At 42.2% G+C, this 24,245-nt stretch overlaps 2 protein-coding genes across 2 annotated transcripts; both read right to left on the minus strand.

The window, feature by feature from the left end:
- Window positions 1-8,888: 8,888 nt before the first annotated feature.
- Window positions 8,889-9,827, minus strand: LOC122326755 (olfactory receptor 5F1-like). Its single transcript, XM_043221893.1, has one exon. It carries the CDS (start codon window positions 9,825-9,827, stop codon window positions 8,889-8,891), a length of 939 nt encoding a protein of 312 aa, XP_043077828.1.
- A 12,688-nt stretch (window positions 9,828-22,515) lies between these two features.
- On the minus strand, window positions 22,516-23,454 carry LOC122326747 (olfactory receptor 146-like). The gene has a single exon (XM_043221882.1). It carries the CDS (start codon window positions 23,452-23,454, stop codon window positions 22,516-22,518), a length of 939 nt encoding a protein of 312 aa, XP_043077817.1.
- Between the last annotated feature and the right edge of the window lie 791 nt (window positions 23,455-24,245).

Genomic DNA, 24,245 nt, shown 5'->3' on the forward strand with positions numbered 1-24,245 from the left:
CACGCGGTGTCAGCCCTCGAGGGGACTGATTGCCCGCATTGTTTGCAGCTACCGCTGCGAACACTCCGTTCCCGGAGGGCTCTCTTCGAGGAGGGAGCCTTCACCGGCGTTCCCAGGGGTGCCGGACTGCACGGCTGGGGATCGCAACTCGATCTGGCGGAGGAGATGGAGACGGGCTCGTCCTTTTCTCCGTCGGAATCCGCCAGATCGGGCGCTCGATCCTGTGTGTCCGAAGCCCGAACTTCGGCTTCTTCGGCCACGGGGGAGACGTCCACTCGCATTTGCTCTTCCTCCAAGGAGGTTGATGTTGACGTGGTGGACGACGCGCCACTACACTCGCCCCAGTATGAGGAGCTCTTAGAGGTGGTAACTCGTGCAGTAGCTAAACTTAACATCAACTGGCCCGCCGAGCAATATGCTGAGCCTCAGAAATCTAAATTAGATGAGAGATTTCTGAGAGCAAAGCAGCCACCTCTAAGACGGAGCCTTCCGTTCTTCCCAGACCTCCACAGTGAGCTGTCGAGGTCCTGGGGAAGGCCGTACTCCGCTCAAGTTTTCTCCCCCACCGCTGTTAGTTATTATGGCAATGTGGCGGGAGTCGCGGAGTGCGGCTATAAGGCGATGCCCCGGGTAGAACAGTCTCTCGCTACCTATCTGTCCCCTGGTGCGGCATCATCTTTGAAGGCTCCGACCTTACCATCGAAGCCGCTGAGAACAACGTCGGCTTTGGTGGCTAAGGGGTACGCGGCAGCAGGTCTGGCTGGGTCTTGCATGCACACAATGGCGGTGTTGCAGGCATACCAAGCCGGCCTGCTGAAAGAGGTCGATGAGGGAGAGGGGGTCAGGTCCGATGACATCGCAGAACTGCGCCGGACTACTGACCTCTGCCTCCGCGTCACAAAGGAGACCGCCCGTGCTTTGGGGCGGTCTATGTCATCCCTTGTGGCCGCGGAGAGGCGTCTCTGGCTGACCCTGTCCGATATGTAAGAGCGGGACAGGGTCTGCCTATTGGACGCCCCCCTGCAGCCTTCTGGCCTATTCGGCGACTCTGTCAATGAGGTCGTCGATAGGTACCAGGAGGCCCGTAAACAGACGGCGGTGTTAAAAAGTTTTCTCCCACGTCAATCTCAGGGGGCATCGGGACGAGAGATGCCCCGACCGCGTGCCAGCTCCTCAAATGGGCGAGCGCAGAAACAGAGCGTTGCCTCTCGTTCCCCCTCTAAAAAACAGCAGGGGGCGAAGCGACGCTCTGGGCCGGGGACTTCCGGGTCCAAAGACCTGAGGGCCTTTTTGGACAGGAAGTCCGCGGCCAAGAAGCCCTGATATGAGTGGTTCAGGGCTTCTGAGGGCTTCCCCTCAGTAACTCCGCTATCTCTGCCCTCGTGCCAGAGCGCGGAGGCTTCCAGCACGCTTCCCCAGCCGGATTCACCCGAGGGTGCGTCACGGCCAGGGAACGCGCCACCCCTGCGGGGGTCCTGTTTACAGCTAGTCCGGTGTCTACCTGCCGGTCAGCCGCCTCAGGCCACCGAGTTACCTGTATCTCAAACACCAGAGGTCAGCCTCGAGAGGCTGGTTCCCTTAGTAGATTATTTAGCAGCGTGGAAACTTCTGCCAAATGTACGTCAATGGGTCATACAAACGATAGAGAAAGGCTATCGAATTCAGTTCAGGTTTCCACCACCGACATTCAGGGGAGTCACACCGACAGTAGTCGGCCCCCAGCAGGCCCTGGTGATGGAACAGGAAGTAGAATCCCTGCTCAGGAAGGAGGCCATCGAGGTGGTCCCTCCTCAGGCTGCAGAATCTGGGTTTTACAGCAGCTATTTCATTGTTCCGAAGAAGGACGGGGGGTTGCGTCCCATCTTAGATCTGAGGGTCTTGAACCGCTCAGTCAACAGACTGAAGTTCAAAATGCTTACCAATCAAGCATGTGGTGACTCAAATCAGATCTGAGGACTGGTTTGTCAACATAGATCTGAGAGACACATACTTCCATATATCCATCCTTCCTCAACACAGGAAGTTTCTGAGGTTCGCTTTCGGGGGTGTAGCATACCAATATCGAGTACTTCCGTTCGGCCAAGCACTCTCACCCCGCACATTTACGAAGTGTATGAATGCAGCTCTGGCTCCACTGAGACTCCAAGGCATCCGCATACTCAATTATATCGACGATTGGTTGATATTAGCTCAATCAGAGCAGATGGCAGTTCAACATCGAGATGTTGTTCTGTCTCACATGGGGGAGTTGGGTTTGAGACTGAACGCCAAGAAGAGTGTATTGCGTCCCGCTCAGAGGACCACATACCTAGGCGTGGTGTGGGATTCGACCATGATGTGGGCACGTTTGTCTCCTGCTCGTGTGCAGTCGATCCTCATGTCAGTCGAGAGAGTCAGGGAAGGCCAGTCATTCACTGTCAAGCAGTATCAGAGACTGCTGGGCCTGATGGCAGCTGCTTCCAACGTGATACTTTTTGGCCTGCTGTACATGAGACCCCTACAGTGGTGGCTCAGGACCAAGGGGTTCTCCCCGAGGGGAAACCCACTCCACAAAATCAAAGTGTCACGCCGTGCAGTTCGGGCCTTAGACTTGTGTAGGAAGCCTTGGTTCCTGAATCAGGGCCCAAGGTTAGGAGCTCTGTGTCGCCGCACCTCCCTGGCGACGGATGCATCCCTAACCGGTTGGGGCGCAGTGTTGAACGGGCGCCCGGCCCACGGTCTGTGAAGCGATCACCACCAGGGGTGGCATATCAATCTGCTAGAGATGTTAGCTGTATTTCGTGCTTTGAAGCATTTCCTCCCAGACCTGAGAGGTCACCATGTGTTGGTGCACACCGACAACACAGCGGTGGTCTCTTACATCAAACACCAGGGAGAACTGCGTTCGCGCCCCTTGAACAAGCTGGCGCACCAGATCCTTGTGTGGTCCCAGGACAAAATCTGCTCGCTGAGAGCGACCTACATCCCTGTGCATCTCAATACGGGAGCCGAAACCATGTCGAGGCCGGGGGAATGGATGCTTCACCCGATGGGGTGAAGCAGATCTGATCGAGATTTAACCAGGCAGAGGTGGACCTCTTTGCTTCTCGAGGGAATGCACAATGTCCCCTCTGGTTCTCTCTAGTTCATCCAGCTCCCCTGGGACTGGATGCCATGTCACAGGCATGGCCAAGGTACGCATTTCCTCTGATTGCCCTGCTCCCAGGAGTTCTGGGAGAGTGCGCCAGGACGGAATCAGACTACTGCTGGTAGCCCCGTTCTGGCCGGGCCGAGTATGGTTCGCGGACCTCATCGGCCTAGTAGATGGTCATGCGTGGGAGATCCCCCTGAGGCCGGATCTACTCTCTCAGATGGAGGGAACAATAGTTCACCCTCGCCCGGAGTTACTGAAGCTGTGAAACTCATAGCCTCTGGTCTTTCAGCTGAGGTTGTCCTCCAATCCAGAGCTCCCTCTACGAGGAGCGTGTATGCCAGGAGGTGGGAAATGTTCACTTCCTGGTGTGGAGACCGCCACTTAAACCCAGTTAACTGCCCAGTAGGTTCAGTGCTGGAGTTCCTTCAGGCGAGATTCTCCACCGGGTTATCCCACTCCACCCTAAAGGTCTACGTGTCAGCTATATCTGCATATCATGACCCTATTGGTGGCCACTCAGTGGGCAAACACCCATTAGTTACATGATTCCTCCACGGTGTGCTGAGGCTGAGACCTCCAGTGCGGACCAGAGTTCCCCCCTGGGATTTGGTTGTGGTGTTAGAGGCTCTGTGTAAGGCACCCTTCGAGCCCCTCGAAGAGGTTCCCTTACCTGTCTTATCTTATAAGACAGCATTTCTCCTCGCCATCACCTCTCTTCGGAGGGTGGGAGATCTGCAGGCCCTCTCCGTGGCCCCTACTTACTTGGACTTTGCCCCAGGCATGTCCAAGGCTTTTGTATACCCACGAGTGGGTTATACACCTAAAGTGCCCTCTGTTACACTGCAGCCGATCGAACTGCAGGCCTTCTGTCCTCCCCCCTTCCAGGATCCAGACCAGCAGAAGTCCAACTGCATGTGTCCAGTGCGAGAAACTGCGTCTCTGCGGAGGTCGGACCAATTACTCATTTGTTTTGGTCCGACGAATAGGGGTGGCGCTGCTGCCAAGCGCACTATTAGCAGGTGGATAGTTGAGGCTATCCACCTGGCCTATGAGGCCTCTGCACTCCCATGCCCTCTCGGGGTCAGAGCGCATTCAACCAGGGGTATGGCGGCCTCTAAGGCCTATCTTAGCGGTGTGCCCCTCGGGGACATCTGCAACGCTGCGGGGTGGTCCACGCTCCACTTTGCCCGGTTCTATAATCTAGACTTAAGGGCCGCTCCTGGCTCCTCGGTCTTATCCTGATGGGTGGTCTGAGGACCCCCTTGTTCAGGCAGGGCCTTGGAATTATGGCGGCGTGGGCATCTCGTTCCCAAAGCGTTTGTGACGCAGCTCGAGTTCCTGAAGAGGAACGTCTCAGGTTACGAATGTAACCATGGTTCCTCTAGGGAACGAGACGCTGCGTCCCAATTCCATACTTCCCGCACCCCTGCCGGCGCTTACTTCACTACAGAGGCTGGTGCCGGCATCGCAGAGCGTGACTTTATACTTCCTGGTCGGCGACGTCATCTCGTCCATGATGTCGCTCCTCTCCATTGGACAGATTTCACACGTGGTTCAGAACGGCTCACGCCGAAGGCGTTCCCAAAGCGTTTGTGCCGTAGCTATTCGAAGGGGAACCGCCTTGGGGTAGCGGGTGGCATAGTCGGCGATGACCAGCACATGTTTGTGTCCCTGGGCGGACTTCGGCAACAGTCCCACTAGGTCCATCCCGATGCCTCGAAGGGCACGTTGATGATGGGTAGCGGAATGAGAGGACTGGGGGGAGGAGTGCGAGGCGTTGTTAGCTGGCATGTCGGACAGGCCTGGCAAAACCGCTTCACTTCAGCATCGAGACCTGGCCAGTAAAGCCCGGCCATCGGATGGGAATGGGCCAGCTCTAGGATTGCCTCCGTCTTTGACTTTGGCACAACCAACAGCAGTTTCTCCTCCCCCCTCCGCTGGGCGACACAGTACAACAGGCCATTTTTGACAACAAAATGCGGGAGAGGATGGGGTCCTGGCTGCACATCCTGCTTCTCCACAACACATACTTATGGCCAACAGTGTTTGAGGCGTCCTTTTTTGAGCCTCGGCGAATGAGCCCCATCCCCGATACCTGTTGAAAAACATCAAAGAACAGGTTATAACTCTGGGAGGGGGACTCACCTTCTCGCCCACTGTCCGAGACCAGTAATGCCGGGCGGGTCCGTGGCTCGCAGGCTGGCCGTTGTCGTTGGCGGTTCCCTCTGGGGCTGGCAGCTGAGTGGCGGCGGCGAGCAGGTGATCAAACCCCGGCCAATCCCTTCCTAACAGGACTGGTACCGGGAGGTCCTTCACCACCCTGTAAGGAGGTGAATCAAAACCTGTAAATGCAATAAGACTAATCTGAGAAGGGATAATCAAAAGAAACAAAAGGACTTCAAAAATAGAGTAAACAACACACCCCCCTGTTGTGTTTATGACACCCTCTTCACCTCTGCTCTTCCTGCTTCCCCTCCTTCTGCCCAAAAGACTTGGTTTAAAGTTCATTAGTAATAAGGCATTATATGTCTTGTGTCTTATGAACCTATTGTTCTTCACTTTCATGTTTGGTCTCATTTGAAAGGTCTCAGTGCGATTGGTAAATTGGTCTCAATTTCACAGTAATCACTTATATTATGGAGAAGATTAAGAACTTGATTGAACTGTGTTCTGTTGAGAAGGAGGTGTGTCCTCCTTTTGGGTCTCTGAACGTGTTCCAGCCAGGTGTGACACTGGAGCACGGGAACCTAAACACCAAATGGTTTTTATAACTACATTTGGTATCTCTTTGTCTGGTCTGAGTATATAAGGAAAGTGACAAAACACAACAAGGCGCGATTCTGTAGCCAGATCGGCCCCTAGTGTGGTGTATGTTCTCATACACTACACTATGTACTTTTTAAAGACCAGGTATACTGACCTTTTAAGTTAATGTTAAGTTTTAAGTTAATGTTTTATTTTGTTTTGTGTTATTTTTGTACTGCTGATCAGTTGTGCAAATGTTTATCAATTATACCAATTTGGAAACTGTTCTTGCCTGGCAAAATAAATGTTAATCTTGGTTAACTTATAATATTGTCTGATATAACTTTTCTAGTAGGTTAGTGACTTCTGAGGTTTCCGCAGTGTTGGCATGCTAGGGTGAGTCAGATCAACGATAGATGGATAGAGCTTTCTTGAGATCTTGACTTCTGGCCACCAAACTGGCTTAGCATGCTATTACTTAGGGAACGCATAAAAAATTACTCTTTTTGAGTCTATCGAGGAGATGGCTGCATTAAGGTAAGCGATCTACGGGGTAGCCTCTGACTAAGACCTGGACTAGCCCAGATGTGTCGTGAGTCTATTTTGGCCAAACAAGGTCTCTAAGCGATCCAGACTCCTAACAAACGATAAGTCGAAACTAGGAAATATTATAGTTAATTAATGATACAAATTTAATCACAACTAGAGGGATCAGCAGTTCCATTTTAATAAATATAACTAAAATCACAAAAGATTGGAGTCAGATAAAATTATGTATAAGGTAAGTACTATAATTGGAAACCCAAAAGATTAATAAATATTAGTGATTTTTTAACGAGACGCAAAGAAAAGACTGAACACGCATTGACCTTCGACCAGGGCCTCTGGATTCCGTTCTGCAGGAAAAGGGGGACCCTTACAGTGGTGTTTAGTCCCCGGAAGTGGATCGAGCAGAGGAAGCTGTCCGGGTAGCGCGAGTCGTTTGCGAGGGCGAGGAAGTCTTTCGTATAGCCCTCGAGAGAGCGATCCTCCTGCTCCAGCAGGAGGATGAGAAAGTTCGGGTCATCATAGGGGGAATCAATGACAAAATACAAAAAAAACAAAAGGGCAAATACGCCGTTTTACTGTTTGGGTCAGATCGTACTGTTATGTTCGTGGTTTTGACACAAGGAGCACAAGGCAAGTAACATAAACTCAAACAGATTTAATCTTCTTACCGGCAAAATAATAATAAATACAAAGGCAGGAAGGCAGGCAGGCAGACAGAACATTAACCACGTAGGGTAGGGGAAGGGCATTGTATGGACATTGACGATCGGACAACGTGAACTCAAAACACACAGGACTAAATACACAAGGAAATTGACTAAATTAACAGGGACCAAGTGAAGACAATTATACAATTAACATGAAGTAAAGGCAGGGCACACAGAGCACGTGGCACGAGACAAAAACAATAATAACACAGTCCAGAGACGTGACAGAGAAGAAGAACTGAAACAGACCAGAAAAGAAGACAATAATAGGCACATAAATGCGGGTGGGAATGAAAGTGATAAGAGTGCTAATGCACCACATGGTTTTAGATTAATGTGAGCGAACAGCAGTTGAATTTGTTAGATTAGTTTGATAGATAGTATCAGCGGTATGAAGATAATTAAATTTATATTTGATTGCTAAAGAACAGAGAGTGATAAATTGAAGAGCGAAGCTACATGGAGCTACAAACAAACGAACCTCTCAGCAGCTCATACATATTTATGAAATTTTATGCAATGCATCAGTCCATTATTAAATCTGCTGGAAAACGACACCGCTGAAGATGAGAAAATTACATTGCCCCCATTGGCAAGTGCATTCCAAACAACTAAATAATAACATGCACATGCTCTGTTCACTCCAAAGTCCCCACCAACAAGAGGATAAGGATGATCACTTTAATGATTTGGAAAATGACCAGGAATTGTACGATACGCAATACACAAATCGTTACTCCTCTACAACTAGAAGTCATTAGAATATTAGTTGATTTTGATGGGTCCACAATATACAACATTCTGACTATAATAAACTTTGCAAGTATATATCAACTTATTCTACTAAACTTAACCTAACGGTCTACTCAGAGTTAGACATGTAGTTGGACTAACAAAATAAAGTGTAACCCAATAGTCTTGTGAACAGATGTTCTGTATGTGTATTATCTGTTTTATGGTTTATTGAGTTCAAAGTTTTTTTTTATTTTTGTTTTATTTCTATTTTTTTATTGTACATTCATGCTTCTTACATATTTTAGCCCATTTGCAGATTACAGTGTAATTAAACTTTAGCCAGAATTGTTTTTTAAATAATGAATAAAGGAAAAATGTCAGGGCATGTCAATAATTCTATATGCCCCAAAAAAAATCTCACATCCTAGAGGGTTAATAAACTTTCACATATGGATTCTAACTTTGTGTTGGTGTCCTTGTTGCACACAAATTTCCATGATGGTAAGCAAAACTGACAACTATCAATCAATATATAAAAAATAAAGGCAAAAAAATATTTTTAAATGCTGATTCATACATTTCAGTATCTAATGATACTGATTCAGTATCTAATGGATCTAATTGTTTTTCATAGTAGTCTGAACGCAGTAAAATCTCTGTGTAGCTTTGTTGAAAAGTTCTATTACTGTTATGCCAAAGAAATCTGATTATTTCCACTCGAGATGCTACTTTTTAATTTCTTTGCAAACATACCTTTTCTTATAAATATAAGTAATTAGTAATACACTTGAAATGATGGGGAAAAACAACAACAAATCAACAGTAATCATTATTCATTTAGGGTATACCGACAGCACATTATGCCCTTATGAATTATGCAAATTGTTACCACATATTTATCTTGTCTATATTTGTATTTATATATGTCTTTACATAACCTGCTTTGTCACATATGCCGAACACACAAAGAATTATTAGAAAGAAATTAAAATTGTATACATGTATATAATACAACAAAATCAGTTAGAATTAACTTTATTTCTACACAATTTTAACATTCTTTGTCGTATTTCCTTGGCCTGCAAACCATATATTATGGGGTTTAATCCTGGTGGTATAACATGGAACATTACACTCCCCAACTTTCTATTTTCAGCATAGTCAGAGAAGCGATGAAGAAAAATTGGAACAAAACCAGAGATAAGTAAGATTACATAAACAGTCAAATGAGTGCTGCAAGTTGTTATGGCTTTGCTGTTTGTTGCTTTGTTTTTGCTTTTTAAACATACCATTGCTATTCTGAGATATGTCATTAACACCCACCCCAACGAAGAGGTAAGCAAAACCACAGTAAAAGTTAATCCATATACATTGTTAATCACTGTGTTTTCACAAGACAGTTTAAACAGTGAAGCATTATCACAAACGTGGTTTGTAATTAATGATCTGCAGTGAGACAGACGCACACTGAGGCCAATCAAAATTCCCACTGGCAATATTGCAGCACCCCAGGCTCCTGTTGAGAGTTTAATTATCATTTTATTGGTCATTATAGTTGGATATCGCAGTGGATTGCATATGGCCACATATCTGTCAAAGGCCATGATCATTAGAATAGTGTGGGAAGTTGTTCCATATAAATGTCCAAAAAAGGCTTGGAAAACACACTCTACATATGTAATGTAGCGCTCAGAGGGGTCTGTTAATAAGTCTTTTAGTAAACGTGGTATAAGGACAGTTGCTCCAATTACATCGCTCACTGGCAAGTGACAAAAAAGAATGTGCATAGGCTGGTGTAAACTTTTTTCTGCTAAGATCTGAATCAAAATCCCAATGTTAGACACTATTGCAAAGACATAAGCAATCAATAGAAAAAAGAAGGTCAGCTGGCTGGACGGATATGTAATTTGCAGTCCCTCCACTAACAGTAAACTGTATCTGAATGTAAGGTTGTCCATTTGAAACCTATACAAAACATACAGAAAACGTGTTGATATTAAAAGCATGATAAAGATAATTTGATCTTGTTTTGTCTTTTATACTAGCCTGCAGAACCCCAGAAATACCATCATTTGTATAATTATTTAATAAGTCAGTCAAGAGTTTAGTATTATGTGTATTTGTTTGTGTGTGTGTATGTGTGTGTCTGTGTGTGTGTAACTGAAATACCTACCAGGATATTTAACAGGGAAGATGGCTGTGATAGATTGTCCCACCAATTTTATATAGATTATAAATCGAATGATTGCACCCTCTCCTATTCACTGTGGTATATTTGTATTCAATAATTTATACTATACTTCAAGATCACAATCTGCTTACTCTGAATGATGTTTAGTTTGTTTGCTCTTTTATGTTCTCAAAGCAACTACGCTCTTTCCATCATACCTCAAGAGGGAAAACCTTTCTTTTCTGTGATTGGTATACTTCTGACAAGCTTTGTTTGCTGAGAACAATGTTGAATCATTACTCTTAGAGACCCTTGGTTGTCTCAATATTTGAAAATTTACAGAACTTGTGATTACAATTGGCGCATAATTTACCGTGGAGCCCTATTTGAAGAGAATTAACACTCAACTGACTTATCTAAATAATAACAGTATTGTCTTTTAGAGCTGCTTTACAGCAGCATCTGAACTGTTTTCACAGTTTCTGCTGTTTTACGCAAGTGAAAATATGCTGTACAAGATTTTAAAAAGACCATTTTCAGAATAGCTGTCACAATCTGGTCCCTGATCTTCCACCCAGAACCACTAGAGGTCACCTCACCGCCATAGTCACACCATTAACCAGTCTGAATTTCCCATTATCCCTATGCTTAGGAATAATCACCTGTCCAGGTGTCCGTCAACAGCTCCCCTACATAAACTGCCCTCAAAGGCTCACCCATCGAAAAGTCTTGTTTTTGCCCCAGTGATAATTCAGAGCATTCTTCATTTTCTGTTGTTTTCCCATGTGCTGATTTTGGACTGTTTCTCATTTGTCTCTCTGATTGTTTGCTGACTGCCCCAACTCCTGCCTGGTTAACGCCTTCTTCTTCTTCTTCCGCTTATCCGGGGCTGGGTCGTGGGGGCAACAGTCTAAGCAGGGACGCCCAAATTTCCCTCTCCCCAGACACTTCCTCCAGCTCTTCTGGGGGAACACCGAGGTGCTCCCAGGCCAGCCGAGAGACATAGTCCCTCCTTCCGGTGGGACATGCCTGGAACACCTCCATTGGGAGGCGTCTGGGAGGCGTCCGGAACAGATGCCTGAGCCACCTCAGCTGGCCTACTCCGAGCTCCTCCCGAGTGACTGAACTCCTCACCCTATCTCTAAGGGAACGCCCAGCCACCCTACGCTTGTATCCGGAATCTCATCCTTTCGGTCATGACCGAAAGCTCACGACCATAGGTGAGAGTAGGAACAAAGAACGACTGGTAAATCGAGAGCTTCGCCTTGCGACTCAGCTCCTTCTTCACCATGACAGACCAGTACAGCATTACTGCTGAAGCTGCAATGATCCGTCTGTCAATCTCTTGTTCCATCCTCCCTTCACATGTGAACAAGACCCCAAGATACTTAAACTCCTCCACCTGAGGCAGGAGCTGCCCATCAACCTGTAGGGGGCAAGCCACACTTGTCTGACTGAGAACCATGGCCTTAGACTTAGAGGTGCTGATTCTCATCCCAGCCGCTTCACACTCAGCTGCAAACGGCCCCAGCGCACACTGTAGGTCTTGGCCAGATGCAGCCAACAGGACAACATCATCCACAAAAAGCAGAGACGCTATCCTGTGGTCACCAAACCAGACCCCCTCCGGCCCCCAGCTGCGCCTAGAAATCCTGTCCATAAAAATAATGAACAGGACCGGTGACAAAAGGCAGCCCTGTAGGAGTCCAACATGCACTGGGAAGAAGTTGCAAACCTGGTTGGGCAAACTCCCAGGATCCCTCCAGTATTCTGAAGAGGGTATAAAGCTGGTCCAGTGTTCCCTGTCCAGGACGAAACCTGCATTGTTCCTCTTGAAGCTAAGGTTCGACTATCGGACGGATTGTCCTCTCCAGTATCCTGGCATAGACTTTCCCAGGGAGGCTGAGGAGTGTGATCCCCCTATAGTTGGAGCACACCCTCTGTTCCCCCTTCTTAAAAAGAGGAACCACCACCCCGGTCTGCCAGTCAAGAGGCACTGTCCCCCGCATCCACGCGATGCATTACTGCCAGCCGTCTCTCAAACGGACCATTAACATTCAATCAATCAGTGAATCAGTGTTGTGCCAAGTTACATACATGGTATAATGCATTGTTTTGGAAACTAACTAGCTAGTCATGACAAGAAGAGATGTTTGAACCATATTAGTTCAACAACACAGGGACATTGTTTATGACATCACACACATGTGGTGGAGGAATAACTAATGCTATTTAACTGATTAGAGATCTCTAAGATGCTGCTGTATTTAACACATGGTACCCATTGACTAATTTACTATTTTATGTTCACTGTCATTATGCTTTATTTGATCTTTGATTCATCCTGGTTTCCCTGTTACATCATACTCTAGGGCTCCCTTAGACATTTATGCACATGTGCACTTTTCAAAAATGGATGCGTTTAGAATAGATACCAAAAAACATTATTAAAAAGCATTTTATATTTAAATAAAATAGAAGATACAGATAGTTATGCATGTAAGCTTGCTTCTTGTGATCAAGATCATAAAGCCTATACTAACTTACAAGAAACCACAGATCCTAGCTATAGTTCCAACCAAGTATGTTTGTGATATATGTTTGTGAGTTTGGTGTCGAATAAAAAAAAAAACTTGTGACATTATCCATTTCATGGTGTGAATGAGTGTTTGATCTTTGTTGCTATATAAGTATACTTATAAAAGTTTATAAACTATAAACTATGTTTTTTGCTCATGGGTTAATGGACCCCATGCCAACAATAATTTATGCATGAAAGTAGATGCATGCTGGGTATGGACCTGCCCTGCAGGAGCCCGCCGATTAAAACATCATCTTTTGGGATTCCTCCAAGTCAGATGTATAAAACCTCTTGCCAAAAGGAACTTTTTGAGTTGTGCTATACCTTTCATCAGAACAACTCGCTGGGAATGCTGGAAATGGCTGGGAACCCATCAGGACCCAGTCTTCCAGCATCAGTTGGTAACAAGGTTGACAAGAAACTCCACAGACATACTACAACTGACTCCAACAAGCCTACACTCACAGATGGCCTACAACAAGCAGAATATGACCTTAAAGAAAGGTAACAAAACCTACACACTCTTGAACTGTCACCACTAGATCACATCCAGGGGCATCATAACACAGAGAGACTGTAACCCCCATTTCCAGGACAGCTACCAGCCCAACCACTGGAACAATTAATGAGACCAGTCACGCTTCTTAAGAAACCCAAACGAGATGAACAACTGGAAATATAATCAGAAATCCTAAGGTCATCGCATGACCCAAAAGCAACTTGTGTGGGTAAATGACAATAAAACCCACCATTGTCCCACTCAGACATGCAGAGTATGTCAGGAACGAACAAGGATTCAATTGCAGGTTTAGAACTTTATTTATAGTCTTTGAACAAAAACTTGACTGGGGCAGAGGAACAGAAGACTTAACATCAGACAGAAATTAAAAGGATCTAGTCAAAAAACAAGCCTCCAATCACTCCACTAGGCAGGGAGCATTTGGCATAAGGGAATCTTCTCAAAGAGTCTCTGCTGTTCTGCTGCTTGATCCCAGCATAAGATCCAACAGGGGCAGGTGAGAACGAGCTGCCAAACACAGCACCGGAGGAACCAGGACTGGAACAGGGGAACAGAGGTCTGGAGAAAACAAAAGGCAGAGCGAGCAAAGAGTAAAACTAAAAAAATACCAGCTATGCTTGGAGTCTACACAGACTAGTGTTGGACAAAATCTTCGTTGTTTCCCTCCCAGGTTCAGGTCTGTCTATAATGAGACTTACTTTTAAATTTACTATCTTAATTAGTTTAATAAAGTCAGAATAATTGAGACTGAGCTCAGGATACAGAACAACAGCATTAAAGGCATGCAGGGCAGTCCTGTATGCTCACACTACATTTCACACAATATTTATATTCTTGTGCTTGCGTCTTCCTCCCACTTACAGTGTCCTTCACAGAACAAGGTGCAGTTGTTTCTTCTCAACCAGTAGATGGGCTCAGCAGTCTTCATATCTTCACAAGACATTTTGCACAGCACATACACATGATATCAAGTAGAAAAACTCAGAGCCTTTATGAGGCCTGGGCACAGTGCTTCTATTGAGTAAATCCTGTAAAACATAAATCCTGTAAAACATAAATCCTGTAAAACATAAATCCTGTAAAACATAAATCCTGTAAAACATAAATCCTGTAAAACATAAATCCTGTAAAACATAAATCCCACACTAGGCAGGACAGGACATTACAGGACTGGATACAAACAGCATCCTCACACCACAACAGTCAGACACAAGACTGCAAACAAAGGAACTTAAGTAGAGGGGCAATTAAGGAGCCAATGAGACACAGGTGAGAAGGCAGCTAAAGTGGTTAATAAGATGACAATGGGGCGGGGAAACACGAGCACACGGCAAACTGTTAGACAGACAAAAACAAAAACAAACTGATCAGACTGAAGTCATGACAGAGTATGCACTAGAACAAAACAAAAATTTGAGTCATGCTTGTTGTGACCAATGACAGAACAAAAGGCTGCTGATCACATGGTACCCCAGCAGAGATGACAACCTCATGTTTAACAATTACCCAGAACAAGCAAGTCTCTCATAACCAACTGTTGATGAAAACACTGAGGTACCACAGAACATCACCTCAGTTGTCCATTACTCAGTAAGAAACTGTCAAATGAACTCACATTACTCACAGAAGCACATTACTGTCTGTGCTGTACTGTCTGCCTTTCCCGGAAAATGGAACTCGAGTGGGCCTGGTCGAAAGTTTAATGCACATTTGGTCTTTCTTTGCACTTTTGAACTTATCAGAATTTAGTTTCAATTTTGATCTTGCTCCATGCTTAATCTGACTCCAATTTCAAGGGATTGTTTATTTTAGGTACCATTCATAATTGCCAAAAGTGGAAGAATTTAGATATTTGAAATATTCTAGAAAAATCAACAGTCATCACCTTTTTTTTATTACGATCCTAGTGTCGCTTAGGCATTCAGGTGGCCGTTTACTGAACCCTCAATACGGCTGGACAGTTCCAACATTACTCAGAGGGTGAAGGGTGGTTATAATGCCTTAAGTGAACTAACCACCGGCATGTTCTAAACAAACATTTTAACTAAATAACCACAAAAACTGAAGACTTTCACCATGTTAATGATGGCAACAGAGCGTCCAAAAATCAAAATGGTTAACCCTCGCCATACCATGCATCAATTACACTCTGCCCTGCCCCAAGATTGTGGACACACTGGACTACACATTAATCTACTCAAAAGAATATAATAATTTACTATTATTAGACAGGTAAAGTTGTATCATGCCAATTACACAAACATTTAGAAGCCAATTCAGAGTTACATTTGTATCAATACAAAACATCAAATTCTCAAAGATAGATCTACAGTAAAAGATGCATACCTGACCTTTAGAAAGTACATAGTGTGATGTATGAAGATACACATACTGATCTGGCTACAGATACATACTCAGACCAGACTATGAGGTTTTCGGATCGGTTGTAAAACCATAAAAATACCTTTTGCTTTTTAGGTTCCCATGCTCCAGGGTCACATTTTCAGAGACCTTAAAGAGGGAAACACCCCCTTCTCAACAGAACAAAGTTCTACAGAGTTTTTAAACCTAATTAATAATACAAGTGATTTTGTGAAATTGAGACCAATTTACCAATTGCACTGAGATCTTTAAAATGAGACTAAACACGAAAAATAAACAACAGGTTCACATGAAACATAATGCCTTATTCTTAATGAACTTTGAACCAAGTCTTTTGGGCAGAAGGAGGGGTGGCAGAAAGAGCAGAGGCAGAAAGGGGTGTCGCAGAAAGGGGTGTTCCTTCGTTCCTTTGGAAATCCCTTCTCAGATTAGTTTTATTGCATGGCAGATTTTTGGTTTCAAGAAACAAATTTGCTCCTTACACAGCATACACAGGGAAACAATGGAGAAAAACTTTGTTTTCACAGGACAGTTCAAAATGTAAAGCGTTATCACAAAAATTGGTTTTGAATCACATATCTGCAGTGAGACAGTCGTACACTGAGGCCAATAAAAAAAACTGAGAACACTGCTGCAGCACCCCAGGCTCCTGCTGACAGTTTAACCACCATATAATTACTCATTATAGTTGAGTATCAGAGTGGATTGCATATGGCCACATATCTGTCAAAGGCCATGGTCATGATCACAGTGTGTGACGCTATACCATTCAAATGAGTAAAAAAGCTTACATAGGCTGGTGTAAACTTTTTTTCTACTGAAATCTGAATCATCATCCCAGTGTTATATAATAATATAAATATGTAAACAATCAAAATAAAGATAAATGCAGGAAAGCTTGACTGTGGTGTATGTTGGGTCTGGATGCCCCTTTAAGGTTCTTTACCACCCCGAAGACAACTCAATAATTCAAGACTCAATAAGAGACACGAGAATTTGTTTCGAATGTGTAACTTGCAAGTGACATCGCTTCAGTTGCAAGGGAAGTAAACTGTTTCCAGCTCTCTTCAGTTTGCTTCTGAAACGCAGCCCCTTACACATCTTTATTTATACATAAAGATAAAGCAACCCCCATAAAAAGGTTACAATAGGGCACATTCCTTTCTTGTGGGTGCTTGATCCTGATTAGATACCATTTAGGTGGAATCTGCTTGGGGGTGAGTTCAGCAAGGGTTCAGCAAGGTGTCGGCTCTGGACAGTGTCCTGTCCTTTGTGAGCGTGTTGCCAAACTCTTTACCCACACACACAGAAGTTCTTCAAAACCATATTGATATATGAGACAATAATGTCAATAAAAGTACGAAACAAGAATAGTAGTTCCAACAGTGTAACATTTAGTCCTTCCACTAGTAGTATGCTGTATCTAAATGTCAGGTTGTCCATCTGTGGCCTAAACAAAACATACAGATAGAATGACAATAGGTCTCAGCTCTTGTATAGCATGTAATTTTGCACAAAATTACTCAGTTAAAAACAAAAAAAAACGGTAACACTACAATAAGGTGTCATTTGTTAACATTAGTTAATGTAATAATTAACATAAGCAAAAAATAAACAGTGCATTTAATATACCTTTCATTCATCTTTGTTAACATTAATGAAAATACAGTTGTTCGTTGTTTGTTCACGTTAACTCGCAGCTGTCACACCGTCACTACTCACATCTTCACCACCTTGTCACAATCACAATCAACCAGAATACTGGTCACCCGCACCTGTAGTCACTCACCTGCCCCTGTATAAAGCAAGCTCACACCATTCAGTCAGTGGCTGATCTTGAGGTTGTTTAACTGATGTTCTGGTCCCCGTTCTGCCTGAGAGACTTCCATGTGTTTATGATCATCCTAGAAGGAAAGAACTTTGACTTACTTATTTGAAGTTTGATATTTGAGAATTCTGTTATCCATGTTTTGTTTGTTTGATGGCAGTAACCCTCTGGAAGCTTTGTGTGAATCTCTTTGTTTTGAACTCTCTTGAAAGTCTGTCTCCTTAACTAGAACAAGACAGAAGATCAGCCCATTACAAGACAAAGAGGGTGAGCATGGATCTGCAGGAAGTCCCGTCAGTGGAACCTTACCAGGCATTTGTCCAAGCCTTATACGATGCCCTTCCCCTGCCTGCTAATAACACTTGTCCCATGGCTCACCCAACAAAATTCGCGGGGGAAGCTATTTTATGGTTTTCTACTTCATGCTCCCTTTATTTAGAGATGTAACCGCAGCTCTTTTCCACCGAACAAGGGAAGATGGCGACTTTGATCTTCTTGCTCACGGTCAGAGCACTACAATGGGAGGCCCTCTGGAGCTCTAATAGCCCATGGCTAAATTCATTCAATGCTTTTCTGTAACATTTCAAAGAGGTGTTCGGTCAGCCTACCACTAATTTCACAGTGCATGACAAACGTCTTCAACTTGAGTATGTTCTGTGTTTCATTCGAAGCGAATGGAATGATTTCGCCGTCCTATCAGTGTTCCACCGAGGGCTCAATCCTTCCAACGTGACAACGTGAGTCTGAAGACGTTCCTACGCAAAACCACCTGTGTCGCCCAACACCTATCCGCTAGCTTCTAGATATTATTAGGCAAATAAGTATTAGCAATCAAAAAAGTAGAAAATGACAAGCAATAATCTTAAATATGGAAATGTGGCTTACACGTATCTGTTTGAGTCCTAAAATGTTCATAAGAGCTTTTCATCCAACTTGACAATGTAATAATGGTGTTATACTCAAACACATTTTCTTTTTCTCAGTGATTCAAGCATAAAGCATCTGTAGCACAAGCTTCACAATTGTCACGTCTTTGGACTCTTTTGTTGTTGTTATTTTTGTTGTGTGCCATGTGTTCCGTGTGACCTACTTTAGTTAATTGTCTTTATCGTCTTCAGCCACGTCTTGTTAATTTATATTATAATTAAGTCATATTACATTGTGTATTTAAGTCCTGTGTGTTTGTTCAAGTTGATCCGATCATCGAGGTTTATACGTGTGGTTTATGTTCTGTGTGATGGCCCATGTGGTGGCCACACACATCAGTGACCAGTAATGTTACATGCACACACATCCACAAACAATTTATATATTTAATTTCATTTGAGTTAAAAAGATTATTATTTGAGTTTATTTAGCATTAAATATCTTGATTAAAATAAGACCCACACACATTTGGATTCAATGGTTTTATTTAAACACTTTACTTGCAGCTAGTTGGGTGCACACAATCTAGTTGCTGTATTGTTTGTTAATTTTTGTTTTCTTTTGAGTTTAAGTTACCGTGTTGTGGAGGATGGTGGAGATTCTTTGTTTCTGCGCTGGCTGACTGCTTTAAAGACGGCGGGCCGCCATGTTGACAACTTTAAAGGCCACGGGCCTGTTCCACTCCTCAGATGGCTGGGAGGGAGATCCAAGATTATTTCATTTGAATTAATTAATCTTTAGATGTTTATGTCCTCCGTCCTGTATTGGGGTTGGTTTTATTGAAGATTTATGATAGGGCTTTAAGATCGTTTCTTTGTTTTGTGTCTCCTATGTCGTTAAATGTGGACTAGTCCTTTTGTATAAATGTGGTTGTGTTTGTTATTTTGAGAGGTCGGTTTGGTTTTCACGGTTGATTTATTTGAGCTTGTTTTGTTTTGTTTGTATTGTTTAGGCCTAATAATCTAATTATTTGTTTGTTTGATTTTCCTTTGTAAGATTTTGTTTCATTAAAGAAAATATATATTTTTGAACATCTGGTTTGGTGCCCTTACTGCTAAATTGCTCGGTCCCTCACATTCTGCCAGTCTACCTGTACATTATTATTTTGTCTGTTTTGAAGAGGATTAAAACTATTACGTTTATTTATTCTCGTCAAGTGCTCCTTCATGCTAAAACCACACCCTGACAACGATATGACTTGAATTACTGGTTTAAATTTGGGGGAGTTACAATGGTTTGATTTGTCAATATGATGTTACTAAAACCATTGTGAATGAGGTAACACTTATTTACACCTATATACATAGGCATATATACGATGGCAGCATGCAACCTCTCATTTACGTCCTAGTGTTAGGGTGCTGTCAGTATTTGTACCTTAATTGCATGGTTCAGGTTGTGCCGTTTTCCATAGGGACCCCATGACGTCAGTCAAGTCAAGTGGCTTTTATTGTCATTTCAACTACATATAGCTGTGCAGTACATAGTGAAATGAGACAACGTTTCTCCAGGACCTGGTGCTACATGGAGTCACAAATACAACACAATACAAAAGAACTCACATATTGAGCTAAGACAGTGTCTTAACCACATAAAGTGCAAAGTTTGCGGACTAGTGCAAACAGCAAGGGAGTAGAGTGCAAACCCTGTGTGCAAACTAGTGCAAACAGTGCAAAGACAAAATTAGTGCAAGAACACAAAATACAAACAACAATAAATATGAGGTTCACAACAATAAATATGACGTGCAAGAATGCTTATGGGACAGGAAGGCCATTCAGGTGTGGTTATTGAGGAGTCTGATGGCTTGTTCAGCAGTCTGGTTGTGAGGGCCTGACTGCTCCGGTACCTTTTTCCAGATGGAAGGAGGGTGAATAATGTGTGTGAGGGGTGTGTGGGCTCCTGTACTATATTGTGGGCTTTGCGGATGCAGCGTGTGGTGTAGATGTCCGTGATAGAGGACAGAGAGACGCCAATGATCTTTTCAGCTGTCCTCACTATCCTTTGGAGGGTCTTGCGATCCGATACAGTGCAATTCCCAAACCAGGCAGTGATGCAGCTGCACAGGACACTCTCAGTGGTCCCCATATAGAACATAGTCAGGATGGGTGGAGGGAGATGAGCTTTCCTCAGCCTCCTCAAGAAGTAGAGGCGCTGCTGGGCTTTCTTGGTGATGGAGCTGGTGTTGAGTGACCAGGTGAAGTTATCCGCCAGATGAACACCAAGGAATTTGGTGCTCTTGACGGTCTCCACCTTGGACCGGTCGATGGACAGTGGAGAATGGTCACTCTTTGCTCGCTTGAAATCAACAATCATCTCCTTTGTCTTGTCGACGTTCAGAGATAGATTGTTGGCTCTACACCAAGTTGTGAGCTGCTGCACCTCATCTCTGTATGCTGACAAACATAAAGGCATAAAGGCATAGTGACTGACTGAAAGGGAACGTCTCTTTTACTTTTGTAACCCTCGTTCCTTGAAGGAAGAAGCGGACACATTACGTCCCTCTTGCTACAATCTTGAACTGCTCTGAATTGTTGGGTTATGACTCAAAGGAAATGTCATCTAAGAGAAAAGTTTCAGCCCATTTAAACCCACACAGCATATTTTTTTTTATCAATATGTTATAAAATACATATTGTAGACAAGATACAACACTTACTTTCACTACTTTCTAGTTAAAAAAGGACCTCCTCGTCAACTTTGCACTGTGAGCCGCAAACACAACACATAAATATTGTTCTAAAACATAGTGTTTTGAAATTATTGCTTTGTGAATTACATAAACTCTGTACAAGTACTAAATAGTTACGATAGTGTTAATTTATCAGCATTTAAATGTGCAGTTATTTACGTGGATATACTTTCTTGGGATTAGACTCTGCATATAAAATGTTATGTTAGTAACATAACATGAATAATAATAACGTAAAACTGTATGTTAATTCTGCTACCATTATTTACAGTGTTTACATTATTTACATTTTGTTTCTAGTTAAATTTGTTTAGTTTCTCATAAAAATGAGGAATCTTTTTGTGAGATTCTTTACCTATATAGAGCACATACAAAACGAGCTTCACCGAAAGATTACAAACTGGATTATGTTTATCTGGTTCAAGTTCTAAATAGTGTTCAGTGTATATGGTCAATGAAACATTACAAAAGACTTTAAATTACACTGACTAAATTTGGTGTTGATCTGCGTAAAGAGTTCAAAACGACACAACACTTGCTCAAAAACAGACTTACAGTTAGGTTTGTAATAGAGAACTTTTTGGGGTGATACAGGTGTCTACTGAATACATGTATGTGAAACATAGCTTTGATGCTTTGTTTAAATTTTATGGGTGGAACTATTTTGCCAAACTGACTTCTGAACTCAATATCAGATGTAAACATTCAAGAGTGAGTTTTTTTCAGCCCTCAATGTGATTCACTTTGGAGAAGTGGAAGAACAACAATTCCAATGACAAAGAAATTTCAGAAAGGTAAAGGAGCAGAAAATGTAACTTTATTTAGAATTTTTAACTTATTTTGGTATTTTATCTACATGTTTATTCATCTACATATATACTGAGAATTGGTGCCAGCTATCCCTTTGAAACAATTTTCATTCATTAATTATATACATAGCATTTTAATGTCATTACAATTTTATATATATTTTTATAACAGCATAATGTTTTTAATGTTTTTAATAAAAAAGAAAACAGTAATAATATAAATTATAAGAATTTATGTTAGCAAATAATACAAAAACAAAATAGTAAATAAACACTAACCACAAAGGAACGATAGACACATAGATAAAATTACCCCTTAAACATTTGAGCATTTTCTTTTTAATTCAGAAGACTCTTCTTTTCTTTTCTTTTCTTTTTTGTTCCTAAAGTTAGCTTTACTGGAGCAGCATCAAGTAAGCCGTAAAAACAATGTTCAGTCTTCATATATATGGTCATTTACATACAAGGGGCTGTATGTTATTTTTTCTCTCTATTAAAGCATGAAATACCATAATACATGCATATATTTAAGAAACATTATTTTTACATACTTGTTTTTCTAAGACACAATGCTATAGTTTGTTATTATACCTTGCAATGTGAATTCTGTGTCAGAGGTTGCCATTTGGTGGAAAACAATATGAAATTAAGTAGTATCTTGATAAAATTTGTGTTGCTTATGTAGGATTTTAAATTAATATTTGTTTACCAAAAATGACTTTCTCAATAAGAGAAAATCACTTAGTATTAACTTTTCTTCTAAAGAGTTTAAAAATTTTGTTTCTTATTTCTTTGGCTTGAATGCCATATATTATTGGATTCAAGCTTGGTGGAATAATATGAAGCATTACACTACCTAGTTTCCTAGTTTCAGCATATACAGGGAAACGATGGAGAAAAACTACAACACACCCAGACACAAACGTGATTAAATAAACAGTCAAGTGTGTGGTACAGGTTTTTATGGCTTTGCTGTTGGTTGCTTTGTTTTTACTTTTGATGCATACCATTACTATTCTGAAGTATGTTAATGCCACACTCCCTATTGAGGAGACTAATAAAACCACAGTGAAAGCCAATCCATATACATTATTAATGACAATATTTTCACAAGACAGTTTAAAAAGTGAAGCGTTATCACAAAAATGGTTTTGAATCACATATCTGCAGTGAGACAGTCGCACACTGAGGCCAATCAAAATTCCAGACAATACTGCTGCAGCACCCCAGGCACCTGCTGACAGTTTAACCACCATATTATTACTCATTATAGTTGAGTATCGCAGTGGATTGCATATGGCCACATATCTGTCAAAGGCCATGGTCATTATTACAGTGTGAGACGCTATACCATTCAAATGAGTAAAATAAGCTTGAATAACACACTCCACATATGTTATGTAGCGCTTAGAGGGGTCTGTTAAAATGTCCTTCAACAAATGTGGCAAAAGAACAGTACTCCCTAAAAGATCATTCAGTGTCAAATTGCAGAAAAGAATGTACATAGGTTGATGTAAACTTTTTTCTACTGAAATCTGAATCATCATCCCAGTGTTAAATAATAATATAAATATGTAAATAATCAAAATAAGGATAAATGCAGGAAAGCTTGACTGTGGTGTAACATTCAGTCCTTCCACTAGTAGTATGCTGTATCTAAATGTCAGGTTGTCCATCTGTGGCCTAAACAACACATACAAATAGAATGACAATAGGTCTCAGCTCTTGTATAGCATGTAATTTTGCACAACATTACTTTGTTTCTTTAAAACAAAAATATAGTAACACTTTACAATAAAGTGTGATTTGGTAACATTAGTTTTTGTTAGTATTGTTTTAATTAATATGAACAAACAATAAAAAGTGCATTTATTGTTAGCTCATAGCCCATTAACTAGCGGTAACTAGTAATGCTTTGGTAAATGCTAAAATTAACATTAACTAAGATTAATAAACATTGTAAAAGTATTGTTCATAGTTCATGTTCACGAATGTTAACTAATGAAACTTATTGTAAAATGTTACCACAAAACCTTGTATTATATTTACAGATATTTTGATAAAACAACAGATGAGCCATGTTTTCACACCATATTTTTGTCCTTATACTAATATGTACATGTTCAGCCACCTTTTTAACTTTACTGTGTGATACAATGTGATATGAAGTACTAGCCAGTTTTCTCAAATCATTTTGATATCATATTATGACCTGTACTAGTTTACAGAACAGAACAGAAAAGAAATACATGTTAGATCTGTGAAATTATATAATACTTTAGAGGTATAATGCCAAATAATATTCTTTACCTTTTAACATATAGGAGCGATAGTTGTTCCTTCACTAAAGAAGCACCTTATAACTTTTAACACCACCTCCTTCTCAGTGTTGCTTTGTTGTCAAGAGCACAACCTGATTGTCTGAAAAGAGTGTGCTCAGCTGTTTTATATATGTCTTGTCTTGTCG

This window comes from Puntigrus tetrazona, chromosome 21, assembly GCF_018831695.1.
Source record: "Puntigrus tetrazona isolate hp1 chromosome 21, ASM1883169v1, whole genome shotgun sequence".
NCBI classification, from domain to species: domain Eukaryota; kingdom Metazoa; phylum Chordata; class Actinopteri; order Cypriniformes; family Cyprinidae; genus Puntigrus; species Puntigrus tetrazona.

Coding starts and splice junctions, on each gene's coding strand:
- LOC122326747 (XM_043221882.1), bottom strand. CDS start 23,454: ATGGACAACCTGACATTTAGATACAGCATACTACTAGTGGAAGGACTG.
- LOC122326755 (XM_043221893.1), bottom strand. CDS start 9,827: ATGGACAACCTTACATTCAGATACAGTTTACTGTTAGTGGAGGGACTG.